This window comes from Athene noctua, chromosome Z (genome assembly GCF_965140245.1).
Source record: "Athene noctua chromosome Z, bAthNoc1.hap1.1, whole genome shotgun sequence".
Taxonomy (NCBI): Eukaryota; Metazoa; Chordata; class Aves; order Strigiformes; family Strigidae; genus Athene; species Athene noctua.
Genome location: NC_134077.1, coordinates 3,499,506 through 3,525,709, shown reverse-complemented (window position 1 = coordinate 3,525,709; position 26,204 = coordinate 3,499,506). Strand labels below are relative to the sequence as shown.

The following is a 26,204-nucleotide window of genomic DNA, read 5'->3' as shown; positions in this document are numbered from 1 at the left end:
TTTTTTTTTTCTTTTCACAACTTTTCCCCTTTGTTTTACATTTATTAATTCCCTCTCTCCACCTCCAAATTAAAGGTACAACTGTTCATGTCCATATTCAAGTTTGCACACAAAATGTACCCAAATAGTAATAAAATCTTTAATTCTGTGGGATGCCGAAAGACAGGCAACATCATTTAGAGGTATCAGGACAGTGTTAGAGATCAGCCATTACTCAGGGCTAAGTTTTATATTCTTTACCAGGAGCATGGCAAAGAGGCCTGAATGGGAGGGTCCTGATTTATAAATCACCTGAATTAATTATTCTCTGCCTTTTGTAATCTATGCATGCCATCTCTTCTCTAAGCAGGCTGTTGACAGGATAAAATACTGCAGTACTTAATACAGGATGGATGCACAGATTCACACAAAAGCCACTTTTTTTGACACCTCCGTTTATGCCACCGTATGTGATGCTGTTTGTAGACTTACACAGGCAATTTTCCTGAGCACATGGTTTTCTAATCATGTATTACCAGATCATCTATAGAGAATTAACCACTAAAAACTGCTACCTAGATATTTTTCTATCAGCAACTTCTATTTCGAATACTCTGTCCTCCTCCTCCTCCTATCTCATAAAAGGATAACCTGTAATGAAAACCTGAGATTTTACAATCTCCCAGGCTGATATATTTTAATGTATCTCAACTGCTGCATAAATCCCATTTCAGAAAGTAATACCAGTAAAATAATTATCAGTTTCAGTGTGGGGACTAAGTAGATGAACTTTTTGCTCTAAAAATTTCACAAGCTTGTTATCTGAAAATGCATATAGTGGTATCAGTGCTTATTTTCACCCATAAAGACACCTGAAAGACGCAGTATCTGTGAAGCAGTACTTAAGTCTCTCAAGGATGATTTTTCCAACTTGATGTTGAAGTGTTGCCATTGTACAAAATTACCCAAATTTCATTGAAACAAGCTGGAATAATTCAGCTATTTCTTTTAAGTTTTCAGGGTATCATTCCTACATGTGAAACATTCTGCCTTAAACAAGATTTTGGTGTGGACTGCCCTCTATTATTATTATTATTCATTTTTAAATAATGCCTTTGAAATCTTAGTGTTTTGCCTACTTTAATACCATACCCCTGTTCCAAATTAATCTGGAGAATGCCCCTGGGACAGCTAGATTTTCATCTCCTGTTGAGATCCTTCAGTGTAACTCTCCATCATTATGTACTACTATAAAATTTCTTTTGTACAAAAAGAGCTATTTCAGCTTGCATGCCATATTTTCTTCCCTTGACAATCAAGATGGTTTTACTTATGTTTACTGTGTGGTCTATTGCTATTGTATGCTGGCTTAGCTGGGAAGCTGCATTTCCACCCTGGATGCTTTCCATGTTCTGATCAATTCTGTCATGCAATTTTTTCCTGGTTTTCCTACAACTTCTAGCATCTTGGTTAATATATTTAATTATCCATGGCATCAACAGTGAAATAGTAAAACTTAAATTTTTGCATGCCATGAACTTATTAGATAAAACATTTGGGTATTGAAAGTAGAATTTATTTTTAAATTCCTGCTATTTCACAGCTTCAGTAGAACATCTATATTTTTGCATCATGAACAAAGATTTTATGTTGTCATTTAAGGCTGATAGATTCTCACCATTCTTATTCTGTACAATCAAACTGATCAGGAATATCAAAAGGCAGATCTTTCTTAATTTATCACTAAGTGCCATGACAATTTACTGAACTTGAGGGAAAAGTTCTATTGTTCCCATTCTTGAAAAGGAATTTATATAGACAGCGTTACCGAAATATGGGTGTCAAGGAAGTACTAGACACTGACACGTAACACAATTTATATCTCTGCACTAATTCCAAACAAACTACATAACTGTATGGAAGCTTTGTGAATCACAGCTTATGTTCTTACGGGCTTGGAAAAGGATTAAAATACTTTTACTCTCACATAAAAAGCATTTAAAAGTTCCAAAGGCCACATATTAATTCAAGAAGTTGTATTCTAGACTTAAACCAAAACAAAACCATTATTAGGCTCCCAATTCTACCACACTTTCTAGGACATATATCAAGGATGCCATAAAGACACAAACCATCCCCTTCAAAATTAGTTATTCATCAGTTTACTGAAAACATGCACAGATCAGTCACAGAGCATGCAGCATGCAGTAAATGGAGAGCAGAGGTTAATAACCTGGAAGCATAGGATCTGAGAATGTGAGAACAAGTTAAAGACAAGAGTTCCTCTCCATTGTCACTGAGGGTCGAGAAGCAATGCTGCAGCGTAGAGCAGTGAGAGTGGGGGAAATACAGTTTGTCCAAGACATATACATATCTCCGCAAGTGGCGGCAGGTATAACTGAAAGACAAGGGTAAAGGGAGAAAAAACAGAAAAAAGAGGTATTTTCCTTTAAGAAAGCTAATTCATGGTTTAATGTCCTTGGTTTTTGTGTCGAGTCAATGGAAGATGCCAAGTAAGCAATGGAGCAGTTTGACATAAAACAACAATTTCAAAAGACAGATCTGTTAGCCCGTGCCCATACGCTGGTTCTGTCACTACCACAGAGGGAACCTGCCAAGTCTCACACATTAGAGATGTAAGAAATTGGGGCTTTTTCCCCCACCCCCTTTTTTTGGTGGGGGTTGGGTTGATCAGGCATTAAGAGAAGTTTCTGCCTCTCTCAACTTGCCCTTAAAATATAAATGCATGAGTGTGAACCGGGTTTACAAATTTACCATTAAAAAACCCTGAGAGTATTCACAAAATTTAACTCATTTTCATGGAAACTGACATCTCGCTTTAGGGAAAAAATTCACACAGAATTACTGATCAGCGTGAACTCCTCTTGCAGCCTAGGATTCCAGTGGTAGAGTATCTCTGTATTTAATTCTAGATCCTCAAACATGGTCCTTCGTCATAATTGAGTTACAAACTGAGATCTGGTTAGCCCTTCCATTAAAAACTACAATCACTTCCATGAAATAATAGATAGAACAATCAATAAAATATCTAATATTCATACTAACCAATTCTGAATGCTCTTGAGTAAGAGATATACTGCCTATGTGTATTCACAGGATATCCTCCCACTCATAATGGAAAGGAAAATAAATTAAGAGTAGTTCACCTGCAACAAACTGCATCGCTGGCAAACTACGAAGCACATACCCCATGCAACCTTGAACATCTATTATTACGGGTTTTGCATAGAAAATACTTCACTGCACAATGGTGTAGAGTCCAGAGTATACAGTGTGGCAAGGCTTCCAGAAAGTGCCTTAAGCAGCCCAATACACTGTGAGATAAATAAGACAGCTCTTCACAAACATCAAGCTGCTCCTACCGGACTGTTTGCTGTTACAATTGCAGCCCGGGTAGCTCTGCAGTACAGACATACCCCCGGAGTGCTAAACTGGGGAAGGTTCCAGTGCAGAGAGTGATTTGAGGAATTGAGGCTCCTTTGCTGACTTTGCTAAGAATCAGCAAACACCTCAACTCTAAGCTACAACATCCTTACCAAATAACCCCCCTGCCATAGCTTCATAGGTTGGAATTTGGGCAGTGGGTTATCTACCCAACTGTCTGCAGTTCACAGGCTTGTATCTCTCTAAAACCCCTCTACTGGATGTAGTCATGTGTGGTTAAAACACTTTTTCAGGAGACCAAGTTATTCATGTATCTTGGGCAGAGAACAGGACAGAAAACAGTGCCCCCAGCAGCAGATCCTCAGTGCAATCAGCGGGGCTCTAAGTCTAAGACTTTATCGAAAACAATGTCTCCCATTGCTTTAGTTCAAGCAGCATTCACTGCTGGGTTAAAGTCAGTCACCTACCTTTGCTCTGGAAGTTGAGGAACACAGAATCCCTTCTGGCATTTCAGTTGCAGATATACTAGTTTTCAGGAAAGGAGCAGCTGCGAGGAGGCAAATTCTTAAGCCATCATGCCTTTTTTTTTGACCACATCATGTTTTGAGCAACACAAGCTATTCTCTTCACTCCACAGGCCGGGGATGGAGAAGATAGAAGATGGTATTTATAGGATCCCATACCAAGGGGAACCTCAACATATAAGCCTGCCCTTCCAGCTACCCACAGCAGCCACAGAATTTTTTCCAAAACCAGATTAAAGAGCATTGTTTAGAATGATGCTGCTTAGAAGATTTAAATGGTCACGAGTCCACTATTTCCATTTAGTATATTGCACCAGCCTTGCTACTAGAGAATTGTACCTTATCTCAAGCCTGTATAGGTCTCATTCCAGCCATCTGATGTTGTTTGACTTTTATCCAGAAATTGAGAGTGCCTTCTATTATTGCTTAGCTTTGAACCTTGACAATGCTCTCCACAGACAGGAAGAACAACTTGATCCCCTGAGCGTGATGACCACATGTAGGCTTAACTGACAAACTGCATGAGAACACAGCATGCAATGAGAGGAGGAGAAATTTCCCCAAAACTTCACCCAGAGGTTTCACGCCCTGTTGAGACAGATGCAGGATGGGACAGTGGCAGCCCTCCCAGTGCTGCCTGCCTCGGGGCCATCACCTTGTCCCGGCACATCACAGAAGGGACCAAGCACAGGAGAGACCGCTTCTGTGGGAAGGCAGCTTTCAGAGCCAGCTCTGGGTGTTGGTGGAGCTGCTGGCTGAAGGTGCCAGTCCCTCAAGCATCACACTTTGGGAAAACAACCTTCAAACATCACCAGTCCTCTTGGGTATTTATACAATATGGCCAGTGCAATTCTATAATCCTCCCTTTCAGTATTTCAGCTAACAAGGGCAAGGCAATTCTTATTTTCAAAGTTCAACTTGTTTACTGAAAGGTGTAATTTTAAACCCATACCAAGAGCAATGCCATCCATAAAAGCCTGCCTTTTCTAACTTGCACTACAGCCACTACAGCCAGCATAGCTTACAACATATTAAAGACTAAGCATCTCCATTATTAAACACTCTAAGATAAACCAGAGTAAAACCAAGGCTTAGATCCTTCAGTAGATATGTATATTAAGAAAAACTTACATCCAGCTTTCACCAACTAATTGTGGATATTGTTTTTGAAATCAGTCTTACCTGATCCACCAGAAACCAGTTTTCCAGCAGCTGCTACATCTACAGTTACATGTTACTGAAATTTTTGTATTCTGCATGTTTTATGGGGCATATTACTTTTACTTTACAGAAAAAAGCAAGCCTCAACTACACAATAGTACTGAAAAATTTGAAAAAGCAATATTGCAGAAAATAAAGAACAATAAATTTGACTGATGGTGGGTGTGTGTGTATTACTCATGTATTCTGTTTACCCTGAGGACAAAACTTTAGCTCATGCTGCAATGCTGCACTAAAATCCCACTCCAGAAGATTATAATTCCCTTTTATAAAAAGTAAAAGCCATCTGATCAACATTTTAAATTCTGATAAGAAAACATTACAGTGTCAACTTCTAATAGCCAAAAAGTGAGTGTCTGGTTACTTAAGTCTGGGAAATCAGGGTGGACTTGAGTTATCCTAACCAAAAATAATATATAGCTTCTTACATAACACTAAACTTTTTTTTTTTTTTTTAGGTAATGAAAATAATAAACACTCCTCTAATGCCTACTCACTACACAAATATTATCGTAGCTATATTCTCTAGAAATTTAAACCTATCAAAGAAAAAATAATTCTATATGCTCCATTAAAGTTATCACCATTCTTTGTCTTTAGCTGCCATGGCTATTAAAGCCACAGAATCTCCAAATTTTTGGATCCAAGCCAACAGAGGTTAGCATCAGCATTCTGAAGACTAAAGTGACAGGAGCCTCTCTGTCTGATAGTCACCCCTCCGTCTGATAGTCACCCCTCTCTCACATGCCAACAGCTGTGAATCCCTGTGATTCCAGAACACAAACTGGATGGAAATGAACACTCAGTGACATCTTTTAAGATAAATGAAGATGCTCAAAACTGATGGGCATCAAGTCAAAGCACCAAATTCAATCCTTATGAAGTCAGAAAGTAGCATTTAGAAGTCTCCAAGGCTTTGCTCCCATGGGGTGTTTTTTTTGTGAGTTTCTTGTTTTTCATTTTCTCTCCTGCACATAGTGGGTAGGGAATTGAAATAAAGAAACCAAACTTGAACAAAATGCCAAAAGCAACACAGAAAAGGCTCATCTGCTAACCATGGATAATGTGTATTTTTGAATAAAAATATACCTAAAATAATTTGATACTGTAAGAATCTGACATTTGTGAAGAGGTCTGTAAACTACCTGCTACTTGAGAATTTTTTCTACTCATGTTTCTGGCATCCATAAATATGTTTCCTTCCCTGATCCCGGCACTGTTTAATCTTGCCTAGTGGCTGGTATAAAATGAGAAGACTGGGCGAAGCCTCAGTATTGGCTTGGCACATGAGACGAAAAACGGAAAAGAAAAGAAGAACCACACCAAAAAACACCAAACCAGGGTAAACAAACAAGCAAACAAAACACATCAGTCAGCTACATCACTCTTTCAGAAAAAGAAAAAAAAAAAGAAGTTTGCTTAAGGGGAAAATTGCTCTTCCTTGTAATTCTCCCCAACTTCTGAAGTTGTCCTTCTCATTGCCACCCTGCAAGGCCAGCCTGTTCTTATAAATTTTCAGCGAGGTGATTGCCTACATTCAACTGCTGTGAGGATACTCTCACCCGCTTACACCAATCTCCTGTAATCCTGGAGCTCTGGTCCTCTCTTCCTGAGACCTTTTAGGATTTGTCTGAACCAGCAGTAGTTAAAATGAATGCTCTCATCGTCACTCTGACCTCAGAGAGTGCAGAGACCCTCCTTGTACACGCTGTTCAATGCCTGTCACACAAGGGCAAACATAATTTTTATACACATATAAAAATCAACCCAATTATCTATATTTATTTTTAATTTAGCATAGATTTGATAAAGGCAAAGAGAAGTTTCCTTTCTAGAGAGTCTGGACAATCCCAACCAGTAAGGTTATTCTGATGAGAGCAGTTAAGTGAGGGCATCAAAGAAACATTTTAAAATCAATGGGAGTTTGATGTCTAGAGCCAATGGAGAGGTGGAGGTTAGCTGTGAGCTGAACTGCTGCTTCTGTGACAGCAAAGTCCCATCCCACGTGAAGAGAATAGAGTATTTCAGTTGGAAGGGACCTACAATGATCATCCAAGTCCAACTGCCTGACCAAGTTAAAACATGGTATAAGGGCACTGTCCAAATGCCTCTTGAGCATTGACAGGCTTGGGGCATCAACCACCTCTCTAGGAAGCCTGTTCCAGTGTTTGACCACCCTCTTGGTAAAGAAATGCTTCCTAATGCCTAGCTTGAACCTCCCCAGGTGCAGCTTTGGACCATTCCCATGTGTCCTGTCACAGGATCCCAGGGAGAAGATCTCAGCACCTCCCTCTCCACGTCCCTTCTCAGAAAAGCTGTAGGGAGCAATGATGTTGCCCCTCAGCCTCCTTTTCACTAAATTAGACAAGCCTAAAGTCCTCAACTGCTCCTCACAGGACATGCCTACAGACCCTTCACAGCTCTGTTGCCTTCCTCTGGATGCATTCAAGAACCTCACATCCTTCTTAAATTGTGGGGCCCAGCACTGCACACAGTACTCAAGGTGAGGCCGCACCAACGCTGAACACAGTGGGATAATCACCTCTCTTGACTGGATGGTCATCCTGTGTTTGATGAATGCCAGGCTTGGCTACCAGAGCAGGAATGGGTGCCATGGCTTTCTGCAGCTTTACTGAGTCCCCCCAATCATCTGGAAGCCCTCCAAGGACCTTGTGTGAAATGTGCAGGTAATCAAAACCAACAAATAAATGAGAGTTTGTTGAAGATTCTTCCAAATCAGCTGTTTCTCATGTTTGTCTGAAGAAAATTCAATGTCCTAAATGGCCATTGCAATTGTTTGGGTTTAGGTGATCATACCACTTCCAATTTTTAACTCAAACTCCACATAATTCAAGAGATGTACAGGAAACTACAGCCATAGTCTAAACATCAAAAATAAGAAAATAAGAAATAAAAATAAGGAGTGCTGAAATTCTCTATATGCTTACATTAATTTTTTCAACCCAACTTTTAAAGAGACTTGGACGAAACAACAGCACTAAGCAAAACATGCAAAACCACTTACATCCTTATTTAAACCAGAAAGTTGATATTTTCTCTAGTGAAGTCAACTGCTATTTTAAAATAAATATATTAAAGACAAAAACATAAATATTACCAGGCCAACATTTTTTTAACAACACAGAAATGAAGCAAATTGGGCAGGGTATAGAAAAGCGGTATAAAAACAGCATTCACCAACCTCTCTATAAATACAACCTAGTCTGAAACAGCATATACAGGATTCAAAAGAAAAATTCCCAGTGCTAATGTTTAAGTAATTGTAATTCATAATCTTCCTCTTGGTGTTTGCCAGATTTTATGAAGGCTATAAATCTTCAACGTTATTGAGAAAAAGTAAGGTCTTGAAGACATACATGCCGCATGTATTAGTTCAGAGAAACTAGATTAATCTGCAGCAATAAAAAAAAAACAATTCTGCTAAGCCTGATTAAATATTTAGGTCATATTGTTTCTGCAGCAGAATCTGAAAAATGCACAGCAAATAACATCTTTTGCTGAGTTTGAAGACAATCACTATACTTCCAAAAGGGAGTCATACTGCAACATGACTCTATGGGAAAGCCAATATGAAAGCCTTCTTAAAAAAATAATGAAAATATGGGCTAACTAAACTAGCACACATTGGTCAGCTCCCCAAACTATCTGTACGCATGTGGGGAGAATGTTGTGACATGCTATGAACATTCTACTACTGCTCGTGTCAGATAACTTGTGTTCTAGAAAGTGCTATTAGTCATGACTCTTATGTTACCCAAGACAAGCCCAACCAAAATACATTCTATACTCAAATACTACATAGGTGATGACACAACTTATTAGATCATCTACTCCAATTTATTCTCTGACTAAAATATCACCTATTAATGCTATTTCATACAGTATAAACAGCAGAAAGGCAAACCATCAAAAGCCTATCTGCCTTCTTGCCAACAGTAAAAATCTAATTTTGGATGAAAGCTTTCATTTCTGATTAGTACTCTGTCATTGATGACATGATGAACTGCAGCAGAAAAAATACTACATATTTGGTTTTCAGCACCAAGGCTGTTATGAAATACTGACAAGGGTTATGTCCATGGAAAGGTGGTTTGGGGTTCTTCGGGGTGAGTTTCTGCCACTGTGGTGTTAGCACAGTTAAGGTGCTTAATACAATAAAAGTCAGTACTGGGGATGCAGATCACACTGGCCTTTACCGTATTAAAATGCTTAAAACAATTACTCCTTTTTCAGCCAGCTTCTTTTATTTAAAAGTTAGTCTTATGTTAGAGTCGTAATTAAGGTTGAAAGGGACCTTAAGAGGTCTCTAGCCCAACCTCCGGCTCAAAGCAGGGTTAACATGAATCCAGACCAGACCAGGGTTTTGCTCAGTTGCGTCCTGAAAGCTTCCAGAGACACAGAGACTCTACTTCTCTGGGCTGCTGTGCCAATGCTTCCTTGACCATGAAAAATTGTCTTCTTCCATCAGGCTGGAACCTCCTGCCTTTAGTTCACAACTATTCTCCCTCATCTTCCTGACACACACTTTTATAAAGAGCCTGCCTTCATCTTCTCAGTAACCTCCTCCTATGTGTGGGAATGCTGCTAACCCTTTCTCTGAAACTCCTGCCTGAGCCTTGCCCCGAAGCCTTCTCTCCTCCAGGCTAAACAAGCCCAGTTCCCTCAGCCCATCTTCCTACACCAAGTTCTCCAGCCCCCAACCACCGTGGCAGCCCTCCACTAAACACGCTCCAGTTTAGCAACACCGTTCCTATGTCCAGGGGTCCAAAACCTGGATGCAGTTCTCCAGACATCATCCAACAGACATGTCTTGCAATGGCATGAGTCAACTTTCACAGCGCTGACAGATGCATTTCACCAGGTCCCATGGGCACGTATATGTCACTTCCCAAGTAATCCTCAACTTGATCCTTTCTCACTACTGGTACTCTGCTTCCTCCTTGATCTCCACCTAACTTCCTAATCTAAGCAACAGGGTGACTCCTCTTAGCTTTCTAAAAATATTTCATCCTTGCAGGTCTACTTTTCAGATCCAAGTATCACTAAATTTATATCTTATACTATAGAGTGATGACAGGATTTTAAATTACGTTATTGCAAAACAGCAGTTTGGGGGCAAGGGGCCATTATAGGGTTAAAGGTGCCATAACAACACAGAACAGAGAAGCATGAAAAATATTTAAATACTTAAGAAGTGATTATTTGTGATAATGTGTCACAGACATAAGTTCCCATGCCCTGAAGCAGCACTCTGTCACAGTACTGGCCAAATGTACACACCGGGCTTATGAGAGAAATATTATCTTTATACATGAAAGTATTTACAGTGAAGGAGGGCAAGGAAATGAAAACCAAACAAGTTCTGGAGATGTTTGATAGACTGAAAATCAAATGATAAATGTATGAGATTCTTCTACAGAAAGGCCAAATTACCTCTGTGCAGATGAAGTTCTATCAAAAAGAACAAAAGGATTTGTAATTAGAAGCAGACACAAGCAACTAATGACCCGTAAGAAAAAAAAGATATGAAAGAGCTCAGAGGAAGTGTCTACTCAGGGCTGCAGTTTCAGACAAAGAGCGAAGGCTTTAATCACCCAGATGCCTCGGTTACTTGGAAGGCACATATCCCTGGCAGCGTAAGAGATGCTACTATGGGAACGTTGCTTTTGAAACCTCCTGCGATTTTATCCTTTGACTAGACACTGTGGTAATTCACAGGCTCTGCACGGGACTACGAAGATTCCTACTACACCCGTGTTAACACAGACATTTGCGTCTCAGTCTGCGTGGACCTGAAAATCCTCTGTCAGGAGACAACGGCTAGAGCACCGGGTGCGAGGGCACCGCGAGAAGTCAGCAGCGCTCGTCAGAGCCCTCGCCCTCCTCCGCAGCAGGAGTCATCCCATCTCAGCCCGTGTAAATTGTGGGGTTTGGAGGAAGACCTACTTGTGGACCCAAGAGCACAATTAATGAGTTACAGAAACATGTCTCTACACAGCTTCACTGCAAATTTATTTATTCATTGCAGAACTAAGTGTATTTATTTTACCTAAAAGCCTGTTCTTTCCTAAACTTGCTGAAGGCCATTAACATTAAAAAGGTTGAGTCATTCCGCAGTTATAAAGACCTGATGCACATTAAAGTTGTTAAATCCTGATTCTTTCTTCTTCTGTACCTACAGTTTCACCCTCCATTTAAAAGTGTCAGATGTTTCCAAGTGCAATATTCTCTCTGTGAGCCATGCAAACTATGGTGAGAGTATATGGCAGCAGGAAATACCTTGGCTTGCCTACTTAAAACACTCAAACATTTCATAAACTGTTATCTTATATGCCTAAAATCAGTTAGAGAGCCTGTTTGAAAATCCTCACTTATGTGTGGGGTCTGAATGAACTTAAAATTTCCATGCGCGCTGGAAAAGAAGGTTCTTAGGAGCTCTCTGGAGGGCACCAACACAGTTCAGCTGCGTGTTACCAGTAACTGCTCTGCTTCCCTCCTGCAGACACTCATACCTAACCCATCCTGCTTCACACAGATGGAGAGACATACCAGCTTGCTCAACTGCAAAGCTGGAAAAATGTTAGACATACATAATGACATCAGTTAAAATGTGAAATAAGCAGCACCCTGAAAAGAAAAAAAACCTTATAATCAATGCTGTATTTTTGTTTCACACTAATGCTTACTTACAGTTATACTACTATTTTAGTTTGTCAGATATATCCACGTAAGTTCATTACTCATACATTTCTATAGAACATAGTCTTTTTTTTCCAAAGAGAAAATTTCTATAAAGAAAAAAGTACATGTTGTATCTGAAGAAAGTGGTTAATGAGCCAAACACCCTGCAACTGAAGATAAAAGACAGGTTCAAACAAGTTATTATCTTGAGTCACCTTTATTTCTGTTAAGGAACATTGTCCTATAACACGTTCCATTCAAAAAAAACTGAGAAGCAAGACTGCAGTTTCTAGGATTCTACTGAATAGCAAACAATAGTTTGCAAAAGACTATTAGAATTCCCTTGTTTTTCTAATCTCAGAAAATGTTATGCAGGCCAATTTATTGCTATAAAACACACTTTTTGAAAGGCAAAAACTGTAATATTCACATCTTCAGTGTACCATACATTAGACACCCAAACACTGAATAATACAGTGGGATACAACGCAGTAAACAGTTTAAGTGGCCTTAAACTTTTTCCCGGGCCAGCCAGAAGAAATTAAAATTGCACTAGCTAGATTGTAATAATTCTACTGGCGTTCTCATTTTTGCTTTCTTTCACTATTAAACATGTAGAAAACTTAAGTGACATAGCTCAGAACCTTGGTCTACTCTGTGAATTCATCTGTAAAACACCAACAAAAGTGTATCACAAAAATAGTTATTTCTGTACATAATTCCTCAAATATTTCATCCTCTCCATTATAACAGATATGCAAGATCAACAGTTTTAAAAGCTGTAAGGTTACACACACACAAAAAAAGTTTAATTCCCCAATTTGAAGACTATTATCAAACTGTAGTTTCCAAATAACTTATGCAGCACAATAACTATGAATGGGTCATTCATGATTATTAAACATGGGACAATGAGACCTTCTACCTCCAAACTGCAGCTCTCCGTTGCATGGCAAGCATCTGCGTGATGCTCTAGATTCCCTGAAACTGGTATCAAGACCTCAGTAAACTTCAATTCTACGGGCAAGGCTCCGTGCTGATTTCCATCACCTTCATTTAACCACCCATTCATTCTGCCAAGCAATGACTTGCATCTTATTATAAGACACTGAAGTACCACAGAATTTTCTAGATGGCAGAAGACTAATGAGTTTCAGTAACGACTTCCTGTCAGAAAATGACAGAATTACCATGATGGCTAGGTCTTACAAGTCAGCACAGACACAAAAAGTGGTCAAGGGAAAAGCAAACTATCTTCTCAAAAGTTGAGCTTTTAGAGCGGTATGTATTTCAATATTAAAACTATTTTAAAACCAGATCAGCAATCAGCAGTGTGCCATGATATGCAAAGTGTAACCACTCTGATTCATGTAAGAAGACCCTGAGACACAGCAAAGCAACAGTTTGCCCAAGACCCCCCTGTGGTTCACACTGATCTAATCTACCTCAAAATAAATCTGTGAGTCTGTCCATCTGGGAAGTCTCCACAACTCATGAGCTCAGAGGTCCCGGTCTCCGAACACTTCTAGCGGCACTCAGGGCATTCAACTGCTCACGCCAGATGGGGGACAAGGGTATTACTGTCCCATCAGGTGCCCATTCAGAATCCCCAGCAGGTTCAACCGGGCTTAAATCAAGTTCAATGATATTTCCATGTTGGAAACAGCTGATATCAGCCTAAAACCTCACCTCCATATGTTACACACAGGCAAAAACAGGCGAGCCCACATGGAGTACTTCTCTTTCTCTGATACAGCTAAAGCAACATTTTAATGTTTGACCACAACTACATGCAATGTATAGTAACAAAGGATGCTTCGTTCCTTTTAAAAAATCAACTTCAGTATATTTACAGTGCTAAGTCATACCAGCAAGAGGACATTTCTACTAATATTCTCTTTTCCCTTATCTGAACAGTTGTTGTCTCCCCTTTTGTCACAGCCTTTCCCACTAATTGCAATGACACCTCCCAATTTTGGAATGGCTGATCAGCTTATAAGCTTCCCCACAGCTAATCTAGGTCAACAAGCTACTAATAAGGCCAGCATATGTTTCTTTTATTTAACATGATTGAGATCTTTACAAATAGCTTCTTTTCCCAACAAAAGCCACTCCACAGATTCAGGAACCTCTGTACGTAGAGGCAGTAACAGTGACACAGCGGAGGATGAAGAGAGTAAAAAGCATCTGCGAAGGGACTGGTGTGTCTGTGCCTGTGAACGGCTCATGGAAGAGCAAGCCAAAACTACCCAGGGTTGATCAGTTGACACAAAAATCTTTCCAGATATCCTGCTGTGCCCACAACTTCTACTCCTGAAAGTCCACAGATTAAAACCAAAGTTCGGACTTAGTGGCTTGGAGCTGTTTGATCTTCCATTCCCACAGTCTCCTCTTTCAAACACGGCCCGAACATGAAAATATCATGAAAGCTCTTTTTCTGAGAAGCCATTCATTTTCACTCTACTGGGAACATCTAATAAAAATGGGATTATCACTTTTGTAACATACTGCACTGCATAAGGGGTAAAAAAAAAAAATCTCATTACAAAGCAGTTTCTCATAAATGGAATATAATTTTATATCCAAGTTAGATAATAAATGTTTTCTCCTCTAAAGAAAAATGTGACAAAACCATTTCAAAGTTAAGAAACATTAAAAGCAAAGTCTTTTTGAGGTTTTTAATTCTTAATTTTGAGGCAATGTTAAGCAGTCAGTTCTGTGGCCTTCCACACTGAAGAGAATTATACTGCTAAAATCCAAGGCATATAGCACATGGTAAATGCCACCAAATCAAAGGACAGGGGGAAAAAAAAAATCAACACAAACACTTCAAAGAAACAAATTCATCAGGCAGAGTACTATATGGCAATGACAGTTTGCTGGGATGAACAGGTCATTTGCTACTGTGTTAAAGCAAACACAGAAAATCAAACAAGATGAGTTGAAGATAGATCACCCAAAATCGAACCCACAGAATGATGCTTTTTCCCTGTTTAATTCAGTGACATGATGCCTGCATGAAAATATTTGGGGATAGGAATTACCAAAAGCCACTGTTGGTATCAACAGGTCCCCCCCCAAATTACTGAATCAAGACTCCAGGGCTGCAGGGCATCCTGCATGCTCACGGCCTGCACCATGACTGCTGCCAGCGAAATCCAACATGAGGCTGATGTTAAAAAAACCCTCTCGGTTAGAAAACAGTCATACTGTTGTGATAACTTTCATTAAGGTAATTCAATTCTAGCACAACTACAATCCATGTGTGATGCAGAAGCAGAAAAAATTATGTACTATTCTTGAACAGCTCAGACCAGAGGTATTTACATTTCACAATCAGAAACTAGAGATTTGATACTACGCTTCTCCCAAAATCTGCAGAGGCAGATATCACCGTTATAGTGAAACTGTTCATTAACCTCAAATCCTTTTTTTTTCTTTTCTTTTGCTTATAAAAAGGGAAGTTGGGAGCTGATGCTCAAAGCGTTCAGTATTTAACAGCTCAGGCCACAGGGCATTAATTTCCAGAACTCCTATCAGAGCTTGATCTTTATTACTAAATAATTTGGCTTGTGAAGTCTCTTGATGTACACTGGTGTGAGAGCAGAAGCAGCCTCTTTTCTCTAGGGTTTGCTATTATGAACACTCCTCTATCATGATTAAAAGATCAGTAAACTGAGATTTAATTTAGTGGTCCAATTAAGATTTGAAGATTTGAACCCAGAACATAAAAGACTTGTCTACTGATCGTTTGTACGGTGGCATTAAAGCCTACCTGAAGTCCAGGCTCCCAGTGTGCATGGTAAGATGCAAACTGGTGTGTTTCAAAGCTTCCTCAGAGCCACGCAGCTCTAAGCAACAGAAATCCCTTGTTACCACAGTGCCAACAGAGAAGCAATAAAGGAAGCAGGAACTAGTTTTCGTATTATGTGTTAATCAATGTGTAAGTTGTCTGTTACGCTGTAACTCCATCACTGACATCTTACTGGTATTATGGTGATTTTTGATTACTGAAAACTGAAAGCTGATGTTTCTGAAATAAGACTTTTCTGAAATAAGGTTTCACAGGGTCAAAGGGTTCCACCCCTAATTTCAGAACAATTTTAGGAAATTTCCTATCTGAAAAATGGCTCTAATTTAACATCACTGATTCCCCTGTTGCAAGAAAGAAGCCAGAAAGAGGAGTTCAGTAGAAGTACTGCATACTCCATTCACTTAATTTTTTTTGCTCAATTCACACATCTCATTTAAAGTTTGAAATGCTTCCTATGCTAAAACTTTACCATTTAAAAATCACAATTCCTGTATGAGAAGCAACTGTTCTGTTCCTATATTTAACTTTTAAAATAAGAATTAAAAACAAATGAGAATTAGAAAACAGCTTTAAAGCATTCATGAACCTGGCTTTTTGTTCAAGTTTTTCTCCTTAAGAAGTGCCTTTGATTTGGGAAACTCAATTTCATTAGTTTTCTGCACCAACTGTCCCATCACTATTCTCCAATGAAAGAGGAAGCTATATGTTAAAGAGCTTTCCGACAGCACCATGGACATCAAAGAAAAAAAAAAGGCAGGAAAACCAGAATGCTCAGAGAGTGTAAAGCCATGTGGGAGAGAAATTTGTTTATCTGCCTATGTGAGCAGCTTAATGAGTTTTGAGCCAGCAATTACATGTCATTATTGGCACTGTTAAAAAAATTTATTAAGCAATTGGTAAATTCTAATTTCACCACATTAACACACTAACAATTTCAGATTTTTCAGTTGAACGTGGCCCCTAATAGGCAGGTCAGATCACACATGTCCTGCTGCTGCATAAACATTTTTCTTCTTCATTGAACACAAATACCGAACTATTCGATTAAACAAATGGCTGGCCAACTCAAAATGTCTTCTGCTCTATAAACGGAGATACCTGTTGACGAAAGTTTACATTTAAAAACACTTCGCCAATATATATGTAGAATATAGAAAAAAAATTTTTAATAAATATGCATAGGCCAGGAAAAAAATGCCATGGTAGCAGGCATAATTAACATATGTTACAGAGTCATCATTATTCTGCCAAACACAGCAACATGTAAAAAACTTGATTAGTTTCCTCTTTATCCCTAATTTATAAAAGCAACAACTGATATAATCTAGGGGAAAGCAGATGGAAGTAACATGCTTATTTCTTTTAAGGACAATGCAGTATGAAAACTGACAATAACAACAAGTAATCTGATTACTTACAGCCTCTAAAAAGGTAGGCAGGAAAAATAGTACGTCATGCACTCCATCAAATAACATGGGGGATATTAAAAAGATGTGCAATTTTGTAAAGATAACTGAAAAAGGAAAACATTGCAAGAAGAATTTAACTACTTTATTAAGGGACACTGTGAACTAACCAAAATTCAAATTCACAAACCCCAGAGATATTTATATTGTAGGCAAAACCTGTTCTTATACAAGCAGTGAACTCTGTTCTGCAGACTAACTAGTTTTCATTTCTGCAAACCCAAACACTGAAGAATTATACCAGTTCCCAAGAACAAGGCACACATTTAAATTATTAAAACTTGTGTGCTAAAATAGAAAAAAAAAAAAAAAATCCACAGCAAAATGTTTTTATAATTCACTTTTTAACCTGGAATTAATGGTTTAATCCAAAAAGTTTTACAGTGAGTGCTCTGACAATTTTACTTAGGGCAATTAGGGCCCTCATTGAAAAAACGGCTGATAAACTTGAAATCATTAGACTCTGGATGTATGTTACTCTGTGTTTTTAAAAAGACAGCTATATGGCTTCATATGCAGGAATATAAAATACACAGCTACATGAATCTATTACCAAAATTCAGAGACTTCCTTAGGAAAAAGTCAAGTTAAAAGAGCAGTTATGAGAAATTGCATTTTCTCCTCACGCCATATATATTTCTCACTCTCAGTAGTATTAACTACAGTAAGCTTTTTTCTCATCCAGCATGAAATTTGCTGATCAAAGCCACTTGCAGCTAAGTACTTAATTATTAATAAATACATTGCAGTAGCAGTAAGTTTCTACAGAAACTCACACATTACAACCTAAACTGAGTTTAAAAAGTGCAGTTTAAAGCCACATCTTGTGCTCTTATTCTTAAAGAACTGTCATAAATATTTTCACTCAAGAAAATCCTGTCAGACTCCTGTAAGAGGAAACTGTAGCAGAAAAATTAAATTGCTGACATAGGAAACCGTAAAACAAATGGTTTGGCTGGGGAGGTGAAACTTCTCAAATATAGCAGCACGTATCAGAATGGATGGGAATTTTTCTTGGTAGCTTACGAAACGTCACTCATTCTAAAAAATGATGAAGACTTCATGGAAGAGTGCAAAAGGAAAGAAGGGCTTCAGCCTCCCTTCAGATGAGACAAGACAGACTTGGGGAACCACAGCAATACAGTCATCCTTTCCAAGCATGGATATTTAAGCACGCTACTTGTAACTGTTTGTTTGTTTGTTTGTTTCTTAAAAAAAGGAAAATAACCCCCCAACATTGAGCTACTCCAGTGCCCAGCATCATGCTCTAGGATATCCTACAGCCCCCACCACCATCAGCTTCAAGGCTGGTCAACCAGTGAGAAGTGGGGTCACTATCTCCATTTCTCCTGGCCAGGAGCAGAATCAGTACGGCCAGCTGTACGTCTCACACATTGCTCTCCTAACAGGTATGCCAGGGCTACAATAACACTCAAGTACAAACATGCACAAGTTACAGCCTGTATCCCTTTCAGGCACGCCTTTTTTCCTAATTCCACCTGACTCCTATGAGTGTCAGGAAGATGACAGAAATCTCTTTGTTCGTATTGTTGTCTGAATCCTACTAAACTCTCTATGACAGCCAAAGAAATCGACAAAATACGACATTGATATAATTACGTGTCATGTTCTGATACTTAAGATCCTTAAGTCACCTAACAGGGAGAAGTGCAACCGATAAAGTGCTCGTAGGGGCTCACGCAGCCCCGCATGTGAATAGCTGAGGTGACAGTGTAGAAAAAAAGGAAAACTGGATCGTGTTTCTAGCCCCATAAAGTCAGTTTATGGTAAATGTGCTGTCTAATTAGTGAGGTGTATGGCAACCTCTAGTGGTATATGCCTGCTTAGAAAACAGCAAACATTCCAATATGTGAAGCTGTAGGAAAAGAATTTGCCTTAAGTAATCAGTCATCACGTTGTCACTGATTTTATTAGAATGACATGCTGATGAGATGTCAGAATATACGTGTTCAGGGAAAGAGTCTGCTCTTCATTTCCACGTGTCACATACTTAGAGCAGGCAGGCTAGAAAAGCTGAGTATCAGGAAAGCTATTTCCAAATGGGTTAAAAGAATTAATGCCGAACGACTTGCAGTTTTAAGTGACAAACTGAATACCTGCACTAATATGCCCGTTAGGTGCATGGTTTTACTCTTTGGTAACTGTAGAATAGAAACCAAGCAAAGGAAAAACCTACCCTTGCTGCAGGTATGTAACATTCCACCTGGTTGTGCTTGGCTGCTCAGAGACTATACAGCCACCTCTGGTAGTCATTTGTGACAATACTGCCATCACACATTTTATTTTTTAATAACAGTCTACCAATATAATTTAAAGATACTACAAATGTCAGTACACCACAAATATCAGAGAGACGCAGTGCAGTGCAATATCACCCCTCTGTGCAATTAAAAACAAACCAGTGGTAACAGCAGAAAAGGGAAAGATCTCAAAGTCACGGTAGTCTACAACAGAGGACATCCAACATTAATTGAATACTGCCCTGGATCTTATTATAAACCATCTATTACGTCTATTTTTACTTCCAGCAGCTGCTTGTGATAGATTTATACAAATCTGACAATTTTCATGCTTGCTGGAATGTGATACAAATTACCCAACATTATGAAGCTGTATTTTACCGAGCTCTTAAGTACACTACATTGAATATTCCCAGCTAATTCCTTCATAGAAAATAGTCTTCAGAATTTAAAACAATTGGCAGTCTCTGCTCAGAATAGGATTAGGAAAAAGCCTGCATGGAAATGGAATTACTTCTCACATTAAGGAAGGAATCATTAGAGCATCTGGTGAGGCTTAAATTATGACTATTCAGTTGTACTACTAAGCAGATTTTAAGTTAAGTGTTTCACAGCTACTTAATTTCAAAACCTATACCCTAAAATACTTTATGTAAAGTACCATCTTCTTTTTAGGCTCTTCCTCCACAAAACCCACTTATTCATTATGGATACTGTGGTTTCTTCTCTTGGAGATGCTTCCATTCTGATGGTAGAACCAGAATAGGAATTAAAATACCAATATTCTGTTTGGTATCATGGGGCGAGTTAGGTCCATCAGTGCTGGCTAAATTTAATAATAGTGGCTAACAGACTTTATGAGGTAGGAAATCGACACCTCAAAACAATAAATAAATATTTATTCCTATTGCTTTTCTTGGTAACTGAAACTTTATAACAAAATTGTGTATCTTGAGAGGAAATCAGGTTTAAATACTTCCTTTAAGATGCTTAAGCCTGCCAGGGAACCCAAGACTAAAGCTCCTGAGAAGAAATTGTTACCATGCTAGCAGTGAAATCTTATGGGAGACAGGCTGCCTCTGGAACAACTCCTCCGTCCAGCCTGTCCATGCTCCAGCCCCACAGATTTTACAACAGATTTTAATACATTTTTATACTAGGGTCTTTTTGATTTATAAGCAATCATGATCACAGTGGCAAATTAAATCCCAATCCTGGTGGCCATTTTTGCCTATTATCCAGATGTACAGTTTTCTACCTGAAAAATAAGTTATTTGTCAACATTACACATAAAAATTGAGGGAAAAAAATAAATAAAACATATTCCCTCTCCTCTTGTTTTTCTAATCTGTTTTAAATTTAAATGCAACTTCTTCATTATATTTTCTACACTATACTAACAGGGAACGTCTGGCTACAACATGGCAGAAGCTTAAAATAACAGCATGGAGTATCTTTGGACTATGTAAGAATATCCTATTATGTAATACATAATATGTATCATATTGCCTTTTTTGGTTTGCTTCTTCAGTTGATGAGTATGTCTCATTTTATCTACAAATCCTTACATTATTTCCAACCAGAAAAATACAGCTCTGACCCTGCTGGCACCCAGTGGTTGGGATAACCAGCATCCTTCCCAGACTGCTATCCTACCAGACTACCATCTCTACAATTCTCCAAATGCACTGAGGTCTCAGACTAAATTACAGAATCACAGAACAGAATCATATCACCTTTAAGATCATCAAGACCAACCACAAACCTAACACTGACAAGTCCACCACTAAACCATGTCCCAAGCACCACATCTATGCATTCTTTAAACACCTCCAGGGATGGTGACTCCATCACTGCCCTGGGCAACCTGTTCCAATGCTTGACAAGCCTTTATCTTCCATCCATCCCCAAAGATTACTAAAGTGTTAACTTCAAGCACAGTCTTGCTGCTGTTCTTACGCAGACAAAACTCTCACTCTGCTCTCTGAAGGGTAATTTGTAATACTGCCCAGCTCAGATCCCACGTGAAGTCTCTCTGCTAAAAGCTGTATAGAAACCAACCAAGAGCAGTTACTAGCTTACATCTTCGGAAGAGCTAAGAGTTTCAAATATGCCAGTGCTGTGACTATGCTCTAAGCCAGTGCTGTGAGTATGCTCTAAGGTCTCCATTCTATCTGACACATTTCAACTGTGGCTTTGTTAGTCCTTCACACAATAAAAAAATAGATAAAATTTGACAGACAATTTCAACGTGACAGAATTTTTTTCCCTATTTTCTGCCATTCACTCCACTCCTATTGCCTCCTTTTCATACGCAGCAGTGTTAAGCAACATAAGTCTGTCTGCCTTGAATAAGAATATCAGCACAATTATTTCACAACTAAAATCAGGCAGCAACGTTAAAGTCACACTGTAACTAAAGATGACAATCTAGAGAGATGACAAATAAGGCACCAAATATCACAGCAGATTGCTGAAACCTTGCACACAAGCAGTGCAAGAGAATTTCTGGGTGTTGCACGTCCTTCCTTCAGTCTTGAGATGGGTCTTATGTATTAGGGAATCAGTCTGCCTCAAAGATGCCATTACACATGGTGAAAACCACATGTGAGAAGGCTGGAAAAGGCTGGTGTACGGAGAAGCCTCACAGCACAAAAGGCTCCTTTAGTTTCTGAGTTTAGAGGCTGGAAGGAGATGTGCATGCAAACGTACTGAGGTTGCTGCTTCTCTACTGATGGCTGCCACCTCTTCTGATAAGCCAGCAGACCACATGCTTAGCCATTTCATAACCCAATTAAATTGAAATAGCCCAGCTGAGCTTACTCTGAAACATGAGTTTCAATTTTTAACAGTAAACGCCCAGAAACTGAGCATTTTGACAAAAGCCACAAAGAAACAGACATGCAGTTAGATTCAGCTGGACAGGGTGCTTGGCCATCTTGTTTAGATCATGCTTTTGCTAAGAAAGGTTGGACCAGATAATCCCTGAGGTCCCATCCAACCTGGTATTCTATGATTCTGTGATAAGATTACTGAGTGGGATAACAGCTAGCTGTAACTAGATTAGCAAGATAACCTCCTCCTGGCCCAAATATAATCACGGGAACACATCTAACTTTGGTCTGTAGAAACACCAGTTAGAATAAAATGGAACAAAATTAGTAACTGGGAACATAGGAAAAAGCTCTGAAGTGAAAAACAAAGTATCACAGTAAAAACCAGACCATCTTTTTGGCTCATCAAGGTAGTGTATCTCACACCACCCCAGGATCTATGATTTCAAAGTCCAACATTTGCAAATGCTTGGGAAACTCAGACTCCATGTCTATGATTTAAGAAATGAAGAAAGCAGGTATTTAAGACAATGTCTGTGATATGTAATGGGAAAGTAGCTCCAATTCAAATTCTGAACACTCATTATCACTGCCAAGGGTATCAAAAGAGGGCGAGTATCAAGCAGGGAAAAGAAAATGGCAGAATGAATTCATCCTGGTTACTTGTCCATAGTTTCACAACCAACCATTTCCAAAAGAGAAGGGGCTCAGAGAGAATTTAATCCTAAAGAGCAGTGATTTAGCAAGAAATGTATCTCCTGTTAACCCAGTCCTTTACAAAGTGTACAGGCGTGCAATTATCATTTACTTATTCCTGGCACACTGTCTGTACTTGACAAGCACTTTAACAGTTTATTCCAGATTACATTAACAAGGACCTTCCTGGTTTTCCTTGGAGCATGGAGCAGGGCTGGCTGCCAAGATGAGAAGGATGCCTGACACAGGATTACCTGCCATTACAAAGTGGCCTGCAGCACAGATACAAACTGAGAAAGACCAATTTCAGTATCTACTTCTTTAAAGTTATGGCCCTGTTTTAGAACCAGAGCAGAAACTATTTATTACTATACAGCCTAATAAACTTTATCAGTTGAAGAGCACGGGTTTTATTGCCCATATTTCTAGGGCCCTGTCACAAAATGATCATTACGTTATATCTGATTTAACAAATACATCTCTTGCCAAATGTGCAAGAAGTAAAGCAAGTTGAAAATCCAGTCTGCACAGTACTTGAAAACCATCACTCAGTGCATTTTTATAATAGTGTGATATATTACTAAAAAAAAGCATAATTCACACAAATCCCTGAAAATCTTCCAGCTTGAAAGCAGCTACTGAGCCGTTCTGTTAAGAGAATCAAAATTCAGAAGTTTCTCACACAGAGAGGCTATTTTTTTTTCTGCATTCGGAACATATTCGAGTATAAAGCATGTAAGATTTAGCCTGAGATTATTTAGTTATTCGGATATCATTTCAGCTATTTAGTTCATCAGTATCCATTAAGGCATATGAAATTCATATTTCTCTACTCCTGAGTTTCAGCAAAGATGAGTTTCAAGAGAAGTCTTTATATTTACCTGATGATCCTCTGAGCAGCATACTGATGAAGCGAGCGGAACTGTGCTGACATATTTGCCAAGGCTGCCAGACAATTTGTATGAAGGTATTTGTCCTGTCAGAAGGAAGAAGAAGAAAAACACATCAAACTGTCTGTTTCACATACACTCACACCTACTGCAGGAGTCCTTCAAAAGACTGAGTAATAAATGTTCGTTTAAAGAACATGGTCAAAGCATATAGCAGAAATGCCAAGTGTATATACTTGGTTATGTTTTAAATATGTTTTCTTAAAATCTAAGGCTTATAAAAGAGTGACTGCTTCATACAGATTTCAGAGTGTATATGTGTATATATATATACACGTGTATATGTGTATGTCTTCCTATCTTTAGCAATGTTGATTCACAGTGACATCATAGATGTAACCAACACTGAAAGATATTCTCCTTCTCTCTCCTTTTTGTAGTCTTAACCTGAATTTTTCTGTTTCATAACTCATCTCCCTGTTCACTCTTCAGAGCATTCTATGTATCTCACAACTATAACCATATGATACTTCAGATATCTGGTGCTCTTGTTAGCATCGCTGAAACCATTTGACCAGAGAAGCATTTAAATGACGGCCCTATCAAAAGTCAGGGGTTTTCACAGAACCAAACTTGTCCACTTATCCAATCCATCAGGGACTTATTTTCTTATTCATGTCTGAAATATGCATTTACCTAACATAAGATTCCAAATCCTACAAATGTACAGTAAGGATGTCCTAATTTCTTCTAATTCTTTTGATGATAAAAGCGAAATCCTTAAGTTTAACAATTTAAAATATACATAAGGGGGTTTTTTGCTACTTTTTCATGTAAAAACTGTGCCTTTAATTGCTGAATATTTTGAAAATATTCAAAAGTGTATACCGTGCTTTTGTAAGGTATAGGATCAAATGCTTGAAAAATGCACAAAACCAATCTGACAAGAGGCTATAAAGTTGAAACAGTTTTGCTTTGCTAGAGCTCAGAAGGGTTTTATGGCCCAGTCACTATCATACTTCATAAAAACACTAACAAGAAATAGAGCTGAAATTCTCACTTCTGAGTAACTAGAGACAAACAACCTATAAAGAATCATTTTTTTTCATCACGCTAAGGAACTTTTCCTTCTTATCTGAAGATGAGTAGTTCAGTGCCTGAATCTTGGACTTCAGAGAAACCTACTCGGTGAACTGAATGATAATACAGAGCTGGCATTACAAGTTCAGAACCACTTAATATTGTGCTTAGTTAATATGGCTGACCTTCCCATTCCTTACCTCCTGTAAATTCAGATGCCAACTGGTTGCAACAGAATGATCAAAGTCCCACACCCTGTTTGAAACTGAATTCAACAGAAGTTAGAAATCCACACTACGTGCATAAGTGCTACACATAACTCTTACCCTTGTCCGTGTCATGTTGTACTGGATGGTTCTTATCACGACTAGTATCAGGAGACTCCCAAGTGAGATCTCTGTTAAGACACGCTCAGCATACCAAGTGATATTTTTCAATATCTGGAAAAAAAAATAAAAATAAAAAAATAATACCTACAAAAAGAAAAAAAGTTCAGCACCTAGGTCTGAATAAGAACATAAAAAGTTGTCTGAGCTCTCACATTCCTTAAGATAGGTAAATTAGCTTCCAGCCTCAAATGTGACCAAAACCTATTGTATTCTAAAGCAAGAATAAAAAAAAAAAATTTAAAAAGAAGAAAAAAAAGACAGACCTCTGCAGTAGTATCACCTAGCAGATCTCTTCAACTTCATCTTAAGTCTCGTGGAAACACACTAAATGTAGAAGATGATTAAATTTGGCAATTCCCCAATTTCTATGCCCTGTGACACCACACTCCTATATTCTATCTGATCTTAACCCTTCACACTTTAGAAAATCTCCCGTTCCACCCTAGCCACCTGAACCATGTTGCCAATTCCTTCCCGTTTTCCCTCATTACAAGTTGGGCAAGAAGCAGCACATACAAGCTCTGACTGATCGACAAGAGCGTACATGAGGAAGGTCGCAGGGCAGATCAACAGGTTAACTGTTGACTTCACACTTAAGCCTGTCTTTCACCAGAGGTGAGTTCTCTTCCCTTAATGGGTTAGAGAAAATCATCAGTTAGGTTAAGAGCTTCTTATCTTTCAGTGATCTCCACTATCAGGGTGGATGAAGTTTACCACCATTTTTGAGTTTATTGCAGAAGAAAAAATCAAGCTATTCTATCCTCTCCGAGTACCCTCAGCAAACCAACCTGGAGTGATATAGCAAATATATGCACAAAAAACCCTGCCTTAATGGACTGGTAAAAACAAGTTAACAGGAAACACCCTAAAAACATGGAGAAGATCCTCTAAAAATTCAGGGTTATTCTGGTCAAACCAAAATTTCCTTAGTAAGAGCTACTGC

General features: G+C 38.7%; 1 protein-coding gene across 2 annotated transcripts in view; it reads right to left on the bottom strand.

Annotated features, from left to right (window-relative positions):
- DYM (dymeclin) overlaps window positions 1–26,204 on the bottom strand; it is a 229,417-nt gene that overhangs the window by 91,520 nt on the left and 111,693 nt on the right. The window contains exons 13-15 of one of the 2 annotated variants that reach the window (XM_074931918.1): window positions 25,199–25,312; window positions 23,784–23,878; window positions 2,213–2,377 (exon numbers count right to left, since the gene is read on the bottom strand). In XM_074931918.1, the coding sequence (XP_074788019.1) occupies window positions 2,213–2,377; window positions 23,784–23,878; window positions 25,199–25,312 (374 nt within the window). The remainder of the gene's footprint in view (window positions 1–2,212; window positions 2,378–23,783; window positions 23,879–25,198; window positions 25,313–26,204) is intronic. The other variant, XM_074931919.1, reaches the window with a different exon arrangement.